Source organism: Actinia tenebrosa, unplaced genomic scaffold (assembly GCF_029948245.1).
Source record: "Actinia tenebrosa isolate PJP-AT-01 unplaced genomic scaffold, QUT_ActTen_1.0 PGA_scaffold8__29_contigs__length_14323225, whole genome shotgun sequence".
Taxonomy (NCBI): Eukaryota; Metazoa; Cnidaria; class Anthozoa; order Actiniaria; family Actiniidae; genus Actinia; species Actinia tenebrosa.
The window spans coordinates 706,035-723,013 of NW_028292585.1; the positions used below are offsets into that span (position 1 = coordinate 706,035).

Below are 16,979 nucleotides of genomic sequence, written 5' to 3' on the forward strand. Positions count from 1 at the left end.
ACTCATGAGTGATGGGTGGGTGCGACTGCTCTAACCTACACCGGCTCAGCGGTGAGACAAGGCATACCCCACGCCCCACCCTTAATCTTGTCGAAAAGCTGACTGATAACAAATCTTTCGTAGTAGCATATCTTTAATCAAAACTAGTAGCAAGTTTCCGCCAAAGGATTGTAATATTTCTATGTCAAAATCAAACAATTCTTTCGGGCGTTTTTCTTAGACTTATATAATTGATTTATAAAAATATTTGGAATACAACGCGCACTCTGATTGGCTGGAGGGCGTGCTTATATCAAAGGTTAGGGACACGCTCGCGCAAAATCGTTCGAAAATAGGTTTATAAAAAGAAATATCCTATAAAATCAAGAGAAACACTCGCCCACCCCTTGTGTTCATAAGCCTGCTTCTCTCGAGCTCTACCGCTTCCAGCATGTTTATATCACAGTACAGACACATGCGCGCGCGTTTTATATTATATTTCATACTATTATTATTATCATTAAAAAATAAGTTTAATATGCACTTTAAAATAACTTACCTTTGTCCGGTGTTAGGGGTGGTGTCGTGGCAGGTAGTATGGTGGTGGGGAGTACTGTTGTTGAAAATAATAATAAAAGTTATAAAGCTACCATACATAATGGTGTTCGTCGTATTGCGAGCCCCTTATGCTCGTGTAAACGTCCATGTGTTCACACGGCTCTCATTACATGTCAGTAGAGTTTAATAGATCTCGCCCTTGATTCAACGTTTTTCTTCGGTACTCCTTCCGTCGCAAAATTTAACACACTAATTTCCAATTTGATCTTAGAGTTAACCGTGCCCTGACTTTGATCAGCCCAGAGGTTGTTTCAGGGTTTGATCTGTGAGTTAGCCGTGCCCTGACTTTGATCAGCCCAGAGGTCGTTTCAGGGTTTGATCTGTGAGTTAACCGTGCCCTGACTTTGATCAGCCCAGAGGTTGTTTCATGTTTTGATCTTAGAGTTAACCGTGCCCTGACTTTGATCAGCCCAGAGGTTGTTTCATGTTTTGATCTTAGAGTCAACCGTGCCCTGCCTTTGATCAGCCCAGAGGTTGTTTCAGGGTTCAATCTGTGAGTTAGCCATACTCTGACTTAGATCAGCCCAGAGGTTGTTTCGTGTTTTGATCTTAGAGTTAACCGTGCCCTGACTTTGATCAGCCCAGAGGTCATTTCATGCCTTGATCTGTGAGTTTGCCATGCTCCGACTTAAGGCCACCTAATCAGAATAATAAAAAAACTTGTTGGAAGTCAGCGTTAGCAGGAAGCAATCTTACCTAAAATAAAGTAAATTTGAAAGCTCTTTGTTCCAACACCAACGGACGTAGCACCAGCCATCTGCATCACATATTTACCAGGCTCAAGTCTCTCTAAATATGCTATCATCCGTGTACCATTAATCAGTGGTTTGTTGACTGCCATTTCAGTCCATGTTTGGGCTGTCAGTACTTTCTTGTAATAGATGACGTAATGAGTAATAATACCGTTATGCGCATGCTTTGGTATGGGGTTCCAGCTGACCATTATTCTGTTTGTACCAGCACTTGTAGCTTTGACATCAGACGGGCCTTCGCTTGGAACTACAAATGAAAAAGTTTTTGAAATTGTTTTGATAAAATCAAGTGTTTGGTTTTGATGGGCTCCTACGTGTGGGCAGGTCTGAAGACTAGTAGGTACTAGATAGGTAGGTAGGTAGGGAGGGAGGGAGAAAGGGACCTAGGTAGGTGGGTGGGTGGGTTTGTGGGTGGGTAGATAGGTAGGTTGGTGGCTAGGTTAGTAGGTTGGTTGATAGATTGGTAGGCAAGTTGGTTGGTAGGAAGGCAAGTTGGTTCAGGTGGGTAGGTAAGTAGGTAGATTGTAATTAGCAGAAATCCCGACCCTAAATGCAATGACTTTTAATTAAGAATATGTAAACCGACTTCCAAGCATTTTTAGCTTTCTAGTTATTTTTGGAAGTTGGTACCCCTCAATCTGTTTAACATAAATAATGTATCAAATTAGAAAATAATGTTATAATGGGTACAAATAAAGTTCTTCTTCAGTCGTCTAAATAAATAGCTAGGTATGAAAGGTAAGGAAAGGAGGGCAGAGTGATGGAGGGTGGAAGGGGGGAAGAGGGACAGGCAGGCGGGTAATTAATTGAGCAGTAAGGTAGTTAATTAGTAGATAGATAGATAGGTGGGGAGGTAGGTAGGGAGTAGTCAGCTATACAGGAAGAACAGGGCGTAAGGAAAGTAGGTAGGTAGGCAGGGCAGATTGCTAGATAGATGGATCATTGCATCGAACGTACCGTCCTCTTTAGTCTCTACGCGTGTCTTTTGACTTCCTCTGTAACCACTGAAGCTCGACTTTGCATCACTTGTTTGTACCACAATCTGTACAGTATAGTTGGTGTACTCCATTAAGCCAGACACCACAAGAGAGAACTGCGAAACCTTGGCATATTCCTTAATGGATATTGTGGCATTAAGAGGTAATCCATCTGGTACACATATAATAAGGTACTCAGTAACAGAAATATTGGAATAAGGGCCCCATTGTACAGTTATGGCTGTTGAATTCAAAGCTTGAGCTGAGACGCCAGACCATTGAGGAATATCTGGAACTAGAACACGAAAACGAAAAAATTGGTTACCCAATAATTAGAAACAATATTATCATCACCGCCATTATTACACAATCTCCGCCATCACCACCAACAGTATCCTCTATCATCTCACCGTCATCTACCACCATTCTCAAATTTATCATCATCATCGCCATCTTCATCAACCTCATCAACAATCTCATTATCATAATCATAATCACCTTCTAATTATCATAACCATCCATCATTATTATTATCTTCCAATCCCATCTCGTGTACCACTCCGCACGGGCGGATTTAGGAATTCGTTAGGAGGCTTCCCAAATGAAGAAATGTATATAGAGATATTATGCATCGCTTCAAAAAAGCGTAAGAGTAATTATGGGGTTATGGGGTGTTCGGTGTACCACAGGACACCCCCTTGATCATAGATCTGTTTCTGCTCCCAGATTTTATTAGTCATTATCATCAAAAATAAAAAGACAAAAGTAAATTTCAGGCTAACTCAAGAAAAAAAACTTTCTGAATGCACTTAATGACACCTTCCATAAATGAATGTCGACTTACTGTCAGTAAGACTGCCATTGAAGATGAAATACCGAGCTTCAAACCCAACCCATCTGGATTCAGCTTTGTCAGAGAGGAACTTCAGTTTAGCAGAACCTTGAGACACCCAGGTGAAGAATCGCTGTATGCCACACTCTTGACCAACTTGCTTCCCAACGCCGTTTTGAAACGACAGAGAAAATTTTCTACGAGAAATAACAAGTTTGGAGGTTGAACGGTTTGCCCACTAAAGACCTCAGATATTCATAATGCAACTTAAGGTGAAGGACTAGAAATGAATTGGCTTTTCTATTTTATTGTTCTCCAAACTGATCTGCGTCGCATGAAAATGAGCTGCAGTGGATCTATAGATGGGTTGGCACTCTACAGACACTGACAACAGCAACCGCAAGGGTAAAAACAAAGCAAAAAGGTAAAAACAAAGCAAAGCATAAAGAAAAATAAATACAAAGGTACAAAAGCCAAAAAAGCGATTATTAAAAGTACTTACACACAAGGTATTCTGAGATCTTCCACGACAACAACGATAACACCAGCCGAAGATGGAGCAGTAAAATCCCAGAGACACTTGGAGTTCCAGTAGATACGTTTTGGATAACCAGGACTTGTAAGCGTACCAGACGCGTCCCTGATGAATTTACCACAGCCTTAGAAAAAAATGAAAGTTTTTTTTTGGGAGTTAATAGTTTTCGATCACTATGGGTAATTAAAACTATAGACCAATTTTCAAACGTCAAGGAAACGTTACGTGACGGAAATGACGCCATCATTCAAACCAATCACAGTATAAGAAATAGGTATCCAATCAGAATGTTCGGATACAACAACGTCACAACCACATCACGGCACAATCAATCCCGTACTTTTTTCACTGTCATTTGAAGCCTATTTTCTCATATTTTAAAGTGTAATGACTTAGGAATTCAAAAGTTACCTCCATCATTTCCACAGTAGCCCAATTTGCACATAGGCGGACGATGAAGTTGGTATACATAAAACCCGTCACAATTGCGAACTCTGATAGTGACTTCCCACCTACAGCAATCCTCGAGCCGATGGAAGCAGACTGTTCTCATGACGACGCCATCTTGGACCAAAGGGTGTGTTCCATCCATCCAACCAGGCGAAGATGTATGGCATCTGTCTGGGGGTACACATGATGTCGCTATTTGTGTACCAGCCTTTCCTCCGAAACGATACCAGGCTGGGGTGTATATCTGATTTTGATCACAGTAAGGACCACCTGGTTCACTTTGGGACCTTCTCTCCGATGTCAGATTTCTGTACGTCTCGCATTCTAAAAGCAAGAAAAGTACAGTGAGATTTTAACAAGCAGGGACCCGTAAAAGGTTTTGATGCAAGAGCTGACATCGGAATTACATTCAGTAGAGGTTCATGGCAGCTATGTAGTAGGACAGGAACGATGTAATGTTTTGGTATGTAAAGAAATTTAACTTCCCAAAAAAGCAAAATCATATCGTTTTCCTCACAACATGGCTGCCGTACAAAACGCCTCGAAAGACAACATTCCTGAAAATTTTCTCTAGAGGTTTTAATGCCCAGGTTTTTCATCACCATCAGGTAAATAACCCAAAATCCGTTCCTTAGGTAGAAGACCGAGGAGTTAATGAGAGAAATCTGGTCTTCTGACCAGAAATGCGCATTTCTTTAAAGAATTAATGTTCAGTCTAATACATTCTTTCCCGCTATTCGGTGGGATCTTTAGCTGCTACTTAAACCCAAGAAACACATTTGTCTTACCTCCATCACTGGTAGTTATTCTTGCTGTATCACTTCCATACAAGGACACAGATACCATATTTGGATCATTCACCAATGCCACAACTTGGACCGTGTACTCTGTGCCTCCAGTAAGCCCAGTGACCTCGACTTGGGTAGCTGAATGTTGGACCATAACATGTACTGTACGTTGTATGAGTTTAAGGGGCTTGCAAACCACCACTACCCCATAAAGGGTTTGACCAGAGCTCATGACGGAGTTGTCAAACGTCTTCCAAGATACATGAATAGAAGATGGACCATTAACCTGGGCGCTGATGTTCCACTGGCTGTGTGCTTGTGCTGCAAGTAAATCAGTTTACTTTGCGTTTATTGGAAGGATTATTGGCCTACTACTTTAAATTTAATGTACTGAACAAATCAAACACAATATTAAAGAAACCTTGACTTGTGTCTTCTCTGATAGCAATAAAATAGTTTAATAGTAGCATTTTTAGTTTCCCCAAAATAGTCTATGCCCATTTTTTAGAAGTTTGTAAAATTTCTTCCCGAATTTACAATCACTTCTGTTATATCTCCTTTTATAGCATGTCAAACCATGCAAGCAATGTATTTATGGCTTACGAAAGGGATTCTCAATTCTAATTGCTTTGTGATTGGATGCCAATGTCTCCGCCTTGATTGAAACTTAAAAGTTACTTTAATGACCTACCATTGTCCAAATTTTCTTTTAACATCAAATATTTGAGTTTAAATCCCAGCTTCTTGTTCCAGTAGACTGATTTGTAGTAAATATTCACCGTTCTTTTCGGAACGAGGATGGAAAACGAGTTTAAATCTCGTCTGTAACAAAATGTTTCTGTTCTGTCTCCTTCAACGGTTAGGTTATTAGAGCTGAAATGAAAGACGAAAATAAAGTCCTGATATTGGACTTCTCTATTTCACTTCCTCCCCCCTCCTGTACTTCGCTTGTTTCCCCTCCTTCCTTCCTTCTTCCCACCTTCCATACCACCCGCCCTCCCTCTCTCCCTCCGTCTCTCCCTTCTTTTCCTTCCTCCCTCCCCTCTTTACTTCATCCTATCCTGCCTCTTAATTTTCAACATATATATTCCGTTTTCCTAAGTCAATGAAAAAACAAACATACTTACAAACACCCTCCATGTCCAAGTGTAATGTTTTCAAAGTACAGCAGTATGTAACCATCAAATGGTGACTTGATGGTCCACTGACAGGTGATTGGCTCCATGTAGTTGGGATATCCTGGGCTGGTTATCTGGCCTGTCAGGCTGGTAAGATTACCACCACATTCTGAAATAACATTTATAAACCAATGAATAACAAAGTGGAGGGCTTGCGTGGCAGCCATGTTGGACAGGAACATTGCAAGATTTACATTGTTTTGCGCTGTCTGTCAGCCTTCCTTCCTACCTGTCTGTCTGTCTGTCTGTCTGTCTGTCTGTCTGTCTGTCTGTCTGTCTGTCAGGCTCTTCAGTTCTTTGTGTGTTTGAGCGCTCAATACAAATTTTCATGGAAAGATATTTGATGTATGTTTACGACTTTGAATCTGAAACTTACGTGAAGGTTTTTCCATTGGACCTGTGGAAAGATAAGGAAAAAATTGTTTTTACGTTACGTTTGTAAGGACTTTGTAAACTTTAAAAAATTCACGAAAAAAATGCATTATACATTTACTCTTATTATTTCAAAATTAGTCAGCAGGCAGGCACAATCGTAGCCTGTGAAACGCATCTCGGGGGAGGTTGCAAAATGGGAAGAGGCTCTCCCTTTTCTCCTTTGCTCTCCAGTCCATTTTCCCCCAAGAGTTTGCTCCCTCTCCTACACCTTCCCAAAAAAAAGATGTTCACATTTAACACAGACATACCTAGAGCATTCCCACAGTATCTCAAATAACACTGAGGCACGGCAGGTAACTCGTAGATATAAAATCCACGGCACAATTTAACCCGAACGTTGACTTTAATACTGCAACAATCTTGTTTCCAGTTGAAGCAGACTTCATTCTTAACAATGGTAGAGCTAGTAGGATGCAAGCCGTTTAACCATCCAGTAGAAGCGGCCATACAGCGCAAGATAGGAACGCAAGATGTTGCCATTTTATTACCAGCATCCCCGGTGAATCGGTACCAGCCAGAAGAGAAAGCGTGATTGCGGTCGCAGATTTCTGCATCCACTGATGTCACAGCCCTTTGTGCGCGGTCAGGACTGCTCAGGTTTCTATAACTGCTACATTCTGAAATTGTCCAGGAAAATAAGTATGAAATATCCAGGAAACTCTCTCGTAAAGAAGTCTAGGAATTGGCCTCTCTCGAAATTATCTTGACTGATGCAAAGCTAACACGATAAGTTGAAAGAAATCGGTAACACTAGCTTTTTCCTCAATGGAATTTCTTTTGTATTTACATGTTAGCCTCGCAACCATTCCAAGATATTTTCGGAAAGGGTCCATTGCTAAAAGAATTATATAAAAATACATGCACCATAAACAAATAATGGACACCTTATTAAAAAAAAACCTTCTTGTTTAACGAGGAAAACAAGGAAAACACTCACCAGATAATAAGAAACCTGTGTTTCCTAATGGACATTGCAGAAATCATGACAAAATGAAACATAAATGGACCAAAAATATTGTACTACAACAAATTAGGTCTACTGGGACACAAACTAGTCAGAGTAGACAAACGAGAGGTATAAAGAGGCATCCGTATCATCCCCTGCACTCTTACTCTAGGAGGTCCAATTAATTTTCAATTAAAACTAGTGGCGCCTTCTTATGAGGCCACCTTGATAAGGCCGGAAAACACACGAACAAAGCGATTTCTTTTCTTAAAAGGCATTTTTGCTCTCAATTTTTCCTTTAATATTTTCTTTATTGGTTTTCATTAATCTTATTCAATTATTTTCTTCATCGCGTTTTAGTCACACCGTTTACGTCAGTCAGAGTTTCCCTGGCTCCCCAAAACACGTTAATTAAAAAGCAACGAAAGCTTACAACATGTAATTTTTTAAGTTCCAATATTCTGAAGTAGCTTTTTTGGTAAAATTTCACCCAAAAAGACCTACTCTTACCAATGACATTGTAAAGATTTTCTTCTTGTCTTGAATTTTTCACCAAACAAGTGTGTCGTGGTAAGAATGTCCTCAACCGCACACAATCCCTACCACAGTTGGTGAGAAACTACTTAGGTTCATTTCATTTTTACTCAATGCTCTTTTAACCGCAAACTGTAAAATATCACATTTTTCATGTTGATTGCTTTATTATACCAAACATCCGTGGTAATAAATTTAAAGACTCTATCTGTAATTCACTACGTTGAAAAAAAATGGTACTTGCCTCCTGAATTGGTCTTAAAATGTCCACAGAAATTTCCGAGGACATTTTGCCTACGGACATCGTTAAAACTTACTGGACTGACGGAAAGGATCTGATAATGTCAACGGAAGTTTCCAAGGACATTCTACTTATGTACATGGTAAGAATTTACATGAACAACCAACAGTGTCTGAAAATGTCCACGGAAATTTCCAAGGACATTCTACTTATGTATATGGTAAGAATTCACATGAACAACCAACAGGGTCTGAAAATGTCCACGGAAATTTCCAAGAACATTCTACTTATGTACATGGTAAGAATTCACATAAACAACCAACAGGGTCTGAAAATGTCCACGGAAATTTCCAAGAACATTCTACCTATGTATATGGTAAGAATTCACATCGATAACCAACAGGGTCTGAAAATGTCCACGGAAATTTCCAAGGACATTCTACTTATGTATATGGTAAGAATTCACATAAACAACCAACAGTGTCTGAAAATGTTCACGGAAATTTCCAAGAACATTCTACCTATGTATATGGTAAGAATTCACATCGATAACCAACAGGGTCTGAAAATGTCCACAGAAATTTCCAAGGACATTCTACCATTTCATTTTAGAGTTCTAACATCTTCCTCCCCCCTCAAAAATCTAATAGTCCGTCCCTTACCGTCGTTTCCGATGAAGCGCGACTCCCAAGACTTCAACATTGTAGTTTGCACTGTGCAATCATAAAAGACATTTTCCAGAAAAAATGAATGATATAGGTAGCAAAAAGCACTGAGAAACATAGTTTCTTTAGAAACAATGGGGTGGAAAATAATTTATTTGAGAGATATTTGAGTCGATAGAAGAGAATGATTGACGTCCATCTAATGCACAGTGCAAACTACAATGTTGAAGTCTTGGGAGTCGCGCTTCATCAGAAACGACGGTAAATCAACATGCATCACGTGCGCTGAGCTGCCACTTGTGTATTTACCGCCATCTATCCCAGTATCCTGGTTGTTTGATAATTTCTTGGTGTTTTTTGGTACTTAAATGGAGCTGTAAATTTTCAATGTTAGATTCTTGACAATGCTCGCAAAAAAAATTTTTGTGCTTGTTCCTGTTATAACCAGCCCTAGTAGCTGGGTTCTGTCTCTCGATTGTTCGCAAACATGGCCAACGTTTGAATTCTTTCACTAAAAAGGTCTGTACTTTCTACTTTTGCCTTCGACTTTAAATAAATGGGGGCGACAGTTTGCGAACGCGGATCGTCTTCGATAAAGTTTTGTTCCTTTGTTTTGTTGTGTTCTGGTCTTGAATCTTCAAAAGCTTTTTGAAGTTGAAAATTGACAAAATTTGTAAGCAATTTTTTAGTGCAGAGTCGATAAGGTTTCTTTCTCCTTTGTTTCAAGTTCTTAAGCTCTCAACAACTACATCGGTTACAGTATGAATGTCATAGAAAATAGCCACTTCTCCTCCAGCCTCTATAATGGCTTTCTCGGTATCACCTTTACCGCAATTTTGCAAGAAAAATGTTCTTCCTCTTTATGGTAAACATAATTGTTTATTACCTTCCCTGCTCTTCGTGGTTCCTGTGCTTTCTTCAGATACATCAGAATCTCTTGTGCCATGTGGTAGTTCTAGGCGTTAGTGAGGTGCTGAGGGAACAGTAGAGATGACGATGGAAGATAACGATTCATCGTCAGTTTCTTCTAACGTCCGTTTCTTTTTGAAATTGGTACTACTAGTGGCCACGGGGGTGCCGATCCTTTCTTGAGTTCCTTGTTCATGGTTGACATCAACTTCTTCAAACTTGAGCCGATCGATAGAGTCAGTGGTTCATCTATCGATAGAGTCAGTGGTTGATCGACGGAGCATGAGAGAGTCAGTGGTTCGTCTGTTGATTCCGAATAACCATCCATATTAACTGAGCTGAAAAGTTTTGAACATCATGTAAGGCATGCAAATAACTGTCCATACTCTGGGCATCGCTCTTGCAAGTTTGACTAAGAAAACATTTGATTACTGACGTAATCGGAAACGTTGATTGACGTTGACAAGCGTGCGGTTTGTAAGCTGGACAAAAGGCACCTGGAGATCCTAGAGCCTGAATATTATTTTCTTTGGTCTTTTTTCTGACCTAGACTTTTAAACTAACACCTCTCCGATATATTTAAGAAGTAACCATTATCTTAAAGAGAGGTGGTTAGTTAGAGTCTAGGAATAGAATGCAAAAAGTCAAGTCCAAAGTCCGGTCAAGGTTTTAAGCCGGAAGTTTATTTGATCATTTTGGAGATATAGCTTAACAGTAAAGTAGGCGATAACACAGTCCAGAATAGGTGTACCATCGAAAAGAACACTGACGTGATTCAGTTGACAAGCTCTCTGACAGTTCCAACTATTATCATTTTTTGAAAGCTTCGACCCGAAGAAGTCTACTAGATATCAAGCAAACTTTTAAAAGATCTATAAACTTTTCTGATGCCTACCTCTAAAAAACGAGTAAAAGCTCAGGGGAGAAAATAGAAATTCCTCAAGAAAGAGTCTTCGGTTTACACTGTGTATCATCACAACAAGGCTGTGATTCTTACGTCCAAATCAACAGACCCAGGTTTCATCGTCAGTATTACAGAAAGTGGAGATAGCGATGACAAACTTTTGGTAAGAGATGTGTTTCAGACACCTAGGCTCGTGCATTGATTATTATCGATTATAAGTTTCTTTTGGCACATATGCATGCGCTTATACAGCATTACCTTTGTCTTTCAGATAAAATACGCAACTGGCAAGCAAATGAAGTTCGAACTGAAGTATTTCACACCTTCAGATGATCTCGGTAAGACTCTCGATATTTCCAACATCAGCAAGTTTTTACGGCGTGCGGGGGAATTATATGGATTGGAAATAGAGGATGCCCCAAATGAGAAAATCCTACTAGTTCTAAACGAAGAGAATCTGTCCCTTCAACACCACAAAGAGAATCTGTCCCTTCAACACCACAAAGAGAATCTGTCCCTTCAACACCGACTCAACCCAAGAGAAGCCGTCCTGCCACTGCTGCGGTTGAGACTGACCAACAAACTACTTGTGTTGAAGAAGTCAGTGGAGAAGCACAGTTTTCAGACGAAATGGTATCACACTTGATTACAAAAAACCTCCGTAAGTTAACAAAGAAAAAAAAAGTTATAGTGCAGCGTTACGATTGCCATGTCTTCTAAAAACAAAATTTATGTTGGCTATTCTAAATGATAAATTACGCATTCAAGTAAGATGACCTCATAGGTCATCTGCTTTTTCCAGTTAATTTAGGTCTTAAATTTCACTCTCAATATTCCAACTCCACTGAACAACCTATATGCCAACAAAAATAGTATAAAATCCAATAGAGTGAATTTTGAATAGTTATACAACTTTATCTAAATTAGTTAAATATTTAGTTTACGACACCCAAATTCAAATTTCATATTTATGCAGGATGAAAAGATGATTGTGGTTATCCTATATATTACACAAGTCAGGCTCACTGAACAAAATTTTCATAAATTGTTTTTTTTTTCTTTTCAGGATTGGAATAATAATGTGGTCAAAGAAATCATCGGTAGTGTTTGTAGCATAAACACTAGTCAAAAAATAAAATTTGGATGGAAATTGCAAATTGGAAATTTCCGTGAACATTTTCAGACCCTGTTGGTTGTTCATGTGAATTCTTACCATGTACACAAGTAGAATGTCCTTGGAAATTTCCGTGGACATTTTCAGACCCTGTTGGTTGTTCATGTGAATTCTTACCATGTACATAAGTAGAATGTCCTTGGAAATTTCCGTGGACATTTTCAGACCCTGTTGGTTGTTCATGTGAATTCTTACCATGTACATAAGTAGAATGTCCTTGGAAATTTCCGTGGACATTTTCAGACCCTGTTGGTTGTTCATGTGAATTCTTATCATGTACATAAGTAGAATGTCCTTGGAAATTTCCGTGAACATTTTCAGACACTGTTGGTTGTTCATGTGAATTCTTACCATGTACATAAGTAGAATGTCCTTGGAAATTTCCGTGGACATTTTCAGACCCTGTTGGTTGTTCATGTGAATTCTTACCATGTACATAAGTAGAATGTCCTTGGAAATTTCCGTGGACATTTTCAGACCCTGTTGGTTGTTCATGTGAATTCTTACCATGTACATAAGTAGAATGTCCTTGGAAATTTCCGTGGACATTTTCAGACCCTGTTGGTTGTTCATGTGAATTCTTACCATGTACATAAGTAGAATGTCCTTGGAAATTTCCGTGGACATTTTCAGACCCTGTTGGTTGTTCATGTGAATTCTTACCATGTACATAAGTAGAATGTCCTTGGAAATTTCCGTGGACATTTTCAGACCCTGTTGGTTGTTCATGTGAATTCTTATCATGTACATAAGTAGAATGTCCTTGGAAATTTCCGTGGACATTTTCAGACCCTGTTGGTTGTTCATGTGAATTCTTATCATGTACATAAGTAGAATGTCCTTGGAAATTTCCGTGAACATTTTCAGACACTGTTGGTTGTTCATGTGAATTCTTACCATGTACATAAGTAGAATGTCCTTGGAAATTTCCGTGGACATTTTCAGACCCTGTTGGTTGTTCATGTGAATTCTTACCATGTACATAAGTAGAATGTCCTTGGAAATTTCCGTGGACATTTTCAGACCCTGTTGGTTGTTCATGTGAATTCTTACCATGTACATAAGTAGAATGTCCTTGGAAATTTCCGTGGACATTTTCAGACCCTGTTGGTTGTTCATGTGAATTCTTACCATGTACATAAGTAGAATGTCCTTGGAAATTTCCGTGAACATTTTCAGACCCTGTTGGTTGTTCATGTGAATTCTTACCATGTACATAAGTAGAATGTCCTTGGAAATTTCCGTGGACATTTTCAGACCCTGTTGGTTGTTCATGTGAATTCTTACCATATACATAAGTAGAATGTCCTTGAAAAATTTCCGTGGACATTTTCAGACCCTGTTGGTTGTTCATGTGAATTCTTACCATATACATAAGTAGAATGTCCTTGGAAATTTCCGTGGACATTTTCAGACCCTGTTGGTTGTTCATGTAAATTATTACCATGTACATAGGTAGAATGTCCTTGGAAGTTTCTTTGGACTTCTTGTGACCCAGTCACCTGAATTCTTACCATTTCATCAACTGGTTATTAAATAAAGAAGAATATTTTTTCTGGTAAAAAATTCTCCTTCAACATTATTTTTGTGCTACTTTTTGAAAAAATGGTAGATAATTTCAGATACCACGTGATATTTGCCTTTTTTTTCCTACTTCAGAATATTGGAACTTAAAAAATTACATGTTTTACCTTGGCCCGGCGGCACATCAGTGAATGCTTGTCTTGGCATAGCTCTCATCCGCGACCGCGAATCTGGTAAAGGCTCACTCTCTTGTCCCCAGTCTGCTTTAGAAGACGCGTATGGCGAAGGAAAAACATCCTCGCTTACTTTTCCCACCACAACTGTCACAAGAACAAAATAAAAAAAAATTCCTGAAGAAGTCAGGCCGTCAACTATCAAGATAGGCACTCAACAGGACCTCTCTGACAAACACCTTGGTGATGTGAGCCTCCTGCTTAAACATTGTTATTATTATTATTATTATTATTATTATTATTATTAATAAATACCCTCGCCAAGACATGTTTGCCTTTCCAAGGTCTTTTTTTAAATGTGAGAAAATCTTGCACAACTTATATTAATTTAGCCCTCGTCTGCTTGGACTTGCAGGAATACACAATTGACAGCATAAAAAAGCTATAAAATTCACATGAAAAGTTAATATCAATTGTAATCACAAAATAAATATTTGGTTGCCAAAAAATGATGACCGATCGCGTCTTGACACAACACCTTCCCCGGAGAGAATCCTTCTCGAAATAGGAAAGAAATTACAGTTTATCATCATGATTTGATAAAATAATAATACTCATAAAGACATGGTTTCCTGGTCTTTAGGACGATCAAGTGGAAATTGTAATCAGTCAATGGTATGATATCATTAGCCGTCATTAGTCAGAATATATCAGGTGACGCTAAAAGGCTCCTTCTTCGACAGCAACACGAAAACAGTGCTCGCAAAACAAACAAAAGGTCTTTGCTTTTTCGGACAAAAATGAACGTTTTCTTCGTTGCTCTAGCCTCGCTGTTTTCAAAGAGTACTTCGTAACCGTGAATATTAATCAGCTGGAAAGACCTTTTGACTTCCTTCAAAATCTAAAAGAAGCAAAGTTGGTTTGATGAAGAAAATCCCACCACAAAGCAATAAAAGTGCCATTATAGGACGCCAAACTTTCCTGACAAACTGCTTGAACAAAAATGAATTTTCCTAGGAAATTAGTATATATTTTTGTCGTAAAATGTTTCTTGGTCTTTAAAATAGCCCAGCATATTTCCTTAAAAGAACTACTCAAGTGTAAAAGGGTTCGCGAGCATATTTTGGTTACGAATAACTTATCAAAAATTTAAAACTCTTGCTAGAAAATCGACAGGTTAATAATATTACAGCACTCCTTGTAACTTAGTTACACTAAAAAGTGCTGTTGCTTTTTTCTTGAGCAAAATATTTGAGTGATTTTTGTGAAAAGACAAAGATACTCCGAGCACTTCCGCGTCACCTTTCCGTTATGATTAATCTTCTAGCTCGATATTTAGTCTTAACAATTCGACTTGTGGTTAACTCTCACTTGAAGCACCGATGTTTAACAATTAAAACCTGAAAGCTCCAGTGGCAAGGTTTCATAGCAACAAGTAAATGGTCAAATCTTTGGAGTACAAGAAAACCGTTGTCCCAAAATGAAACGTTGGTCGAGTCCAAACACAAACGCGTTACAGATCGGTTATTAAAGCCCAGGAAGACCACCAAAACATGGAAGCTTCGAAAGAATATCTTACCTTCATGAGGAAGAAGAACCGCAAAGATGACAGCCGTCGATAGAAGTATTACCACCATGGTTAAATGGTTGTTGTTGTGCTCATAAGAAAGTGAAAGTCAATACGCGAGCAGCGTAAACTCGTCTTGTACTTCCCTTGAGTACACTGCGTTGTGGCAATAGATCAGTGACGTGACCCGGGTGGTTTGACCCAAGTGGATTCTGGTATTTGTTACATTACTCTGCATACCTCATTGAAACACGTTTGGTCGCAACACTTGGATAAGAAATTTCAAGTGTTCTTTTTTGTTTTTACAGTTTTTGGGATTTTTGGTCATACAGTTGAAGTAGTGGTGTTGTTTTTGCTGTGGTGGTGTTGTTGTCGATGCTGTGGTGGTAGTGGTGGTCATGCAGTTGAAGTAGTGGTGTTGTTTTTGCTGTGTTGGTGTTGTTGTCGATGCTGTTGTGGTGGTCATGCAGCTAAAGTAGTGGTGTTGTTTATGCTGTGGTGGTGTTGTTGTCGATGTTGTGGTGGTGGTCATGCAGTTGAAGTAGTGGTGTTGTTTTTGCTGTGGTGGTGGTGTTGTTGATGCAGTTGTGGTGGTGGTATTTTTGCTGTTGTTGTTCCAGCTGTTAAAGTTGCTTTTAATGTTGTTGTTGCTGTTGAACACTCGTAACTATCGATAATCATGTCACTGTTAAAATTGTTTTTTAGAAAAGGGGTTGTTGTTGTCATTGTCTTTGTTAATGATCATGGTGCTTCTGCTGTTGTTGTGGTGGTTTCAAGTGTTGTTAGTGATGGGTTGTTTACTGCTTCCTGCAAGGTGCTTCTGTTGCATTGTTGTGATTGATTATAGCTTTTGCTATTATTTTCTTACTTCCTTCTAAATCTTCAGCAGTATTTCCTTCCATTTGAAAGAAGCCAAAGTCCAAAATCATTTCTGATTATGAAACTAATCCAAAAAGATAAAAAATAGAAAAAAATTCTCTGCAAACATTCAAAATAGGATTACTGATAAGTGCTTCTGTTGCATAGTTGTAATTGATTATAGCTTTTGTTACTATTGTCTTACTTCCTTCTAATTCTTCTTTCCTTCCATTTGAAAGAAGCCAAAGTCCAAAATCATTTCTCATTCAAAAAAGAATTACTGATAGAAAAAAAATCAATATTTAGTTTTTATTATCTTTATTTATATCTGTTTAACTTCCTTCAATCCTATATTTTGTTTACAAATCCTAAATATACAGTTTGTTATTATTTTAGTCTTTACATATTGATAAAGAATTATTATCTTATTCAACTCTTTATTTCTTTATTTAGGTTTTATACATCTTTGTATTTACTTCCCTATCAGTTCTTAAAAATACTAACTTCTACTACTGGAAGTATTTTTTAAGCTGAACCGCTTATTATTATTATTTATTTGGATATTGTAGGATAGGGTTTCCCTCGGTGTTGCATATGAATAGAGTTGCTGGTTCGTGCACTCCTGTGCTTCAAGGGATTTTTCTTTGGCGTTTTCCGGTTTTCCCTCCCTCCGCAAAAAGTGGAGAGCCACTCTGTGGAACTGCTACTTCCCATTGTATATATTAATTTTTTATTATATGTTATTTCATAATTAAGAGCTTATAGACCCGTTGCACTAATTCCCATTCTGGGAGTAAAAAAGATAGAATTCTCTTTATTTGAGGATTGAAATCTTAATGCATTCCTTGTCTTGATCCCCAGGATGCTTGGGATTTAGTACAAGAGGTGTATGTGGTATGGCACGAGGAGTTACATCATTCTTATTTTAGTCACGGTTAAA

General features: G+C 38.6%; 1 protein-coding gene and 1 long non-coding RNA gene across 3 annotated transcripts in view; one reads left to right on the forward strand and one right to left on the reverse strand.

The window, feature by feature from the left end:
* Nucleotides 1-16,042, reverse strand: part of LOC116303581 (mucin-like protein) — a 31,214-nt gene extending 15,172 nt beyond the window's left edge. The window contains exons 1-13 of one of the 2 annotated variants that reach the window (XM_031713149.2): nt 15,194-16,042; nt 13,609-13,761; nt 6,793-7,161; nt 6,486-6,506; nt 6,059-6,218; nt 5,623-5,804; nt 4,932-5,252; nt 4,105-4,467; nt 3,661-3,817; nt 3,171-3,355; nt 2,307-2,621; nt 1,294-1,596; nt 539-592 (exon numbers count right to left, since the gene is read on the reverse strand). In XM_031713149.2, coding sequence (XP_031569009.1) covers nt 539-592; nt 1,294-1,596; nt 2,307-2,621; nt 3,171-3,355; nt 3,661-3,817; nt 4,105-4,467; nt 4,932-5,252; nt 5,623-5,804; nt 6,059-6,218; nt 6,486-6,506; nt 6,793-7,161; nt 13,609-13,761; nt 15,194-15,251 — 2,641 coding nt within the window. In that variant the 5' untranslated portion in view covers nt 15,252-16,042. The remainder of the gene's footprint in view (nt 1-538; nt 593-1,293; nt 1,597-2,306; nt 2,622-3,170; nt 3,356-3,660; nt 3,818-4,104; nt 4,468-4,931; nt 5,253-5,622; nt 5,805-6,058; nt 6,219-6,485; nt 6,507-6,792; nt 7,162-13,608; nt 13,762-15,193) is intronic. The other variant, XM_031713148.2, reaches the window with a different exon arrangement.
* On the forward strand, nt 10,601-11,997 carry LOC148904914 (uncharacterized). Its single transcript, XR_016121828.1, has 3 exons — nt 10,601-10,906; nt 11,015-11,404; nt 11,810-11,997. It is a non-coding gene; the product is annotated as an uncharacterized LOC148904914 (long non-coding RNA).
* Nucleotides 16,043-16,979: the final 937 nt, after the last annotated feature.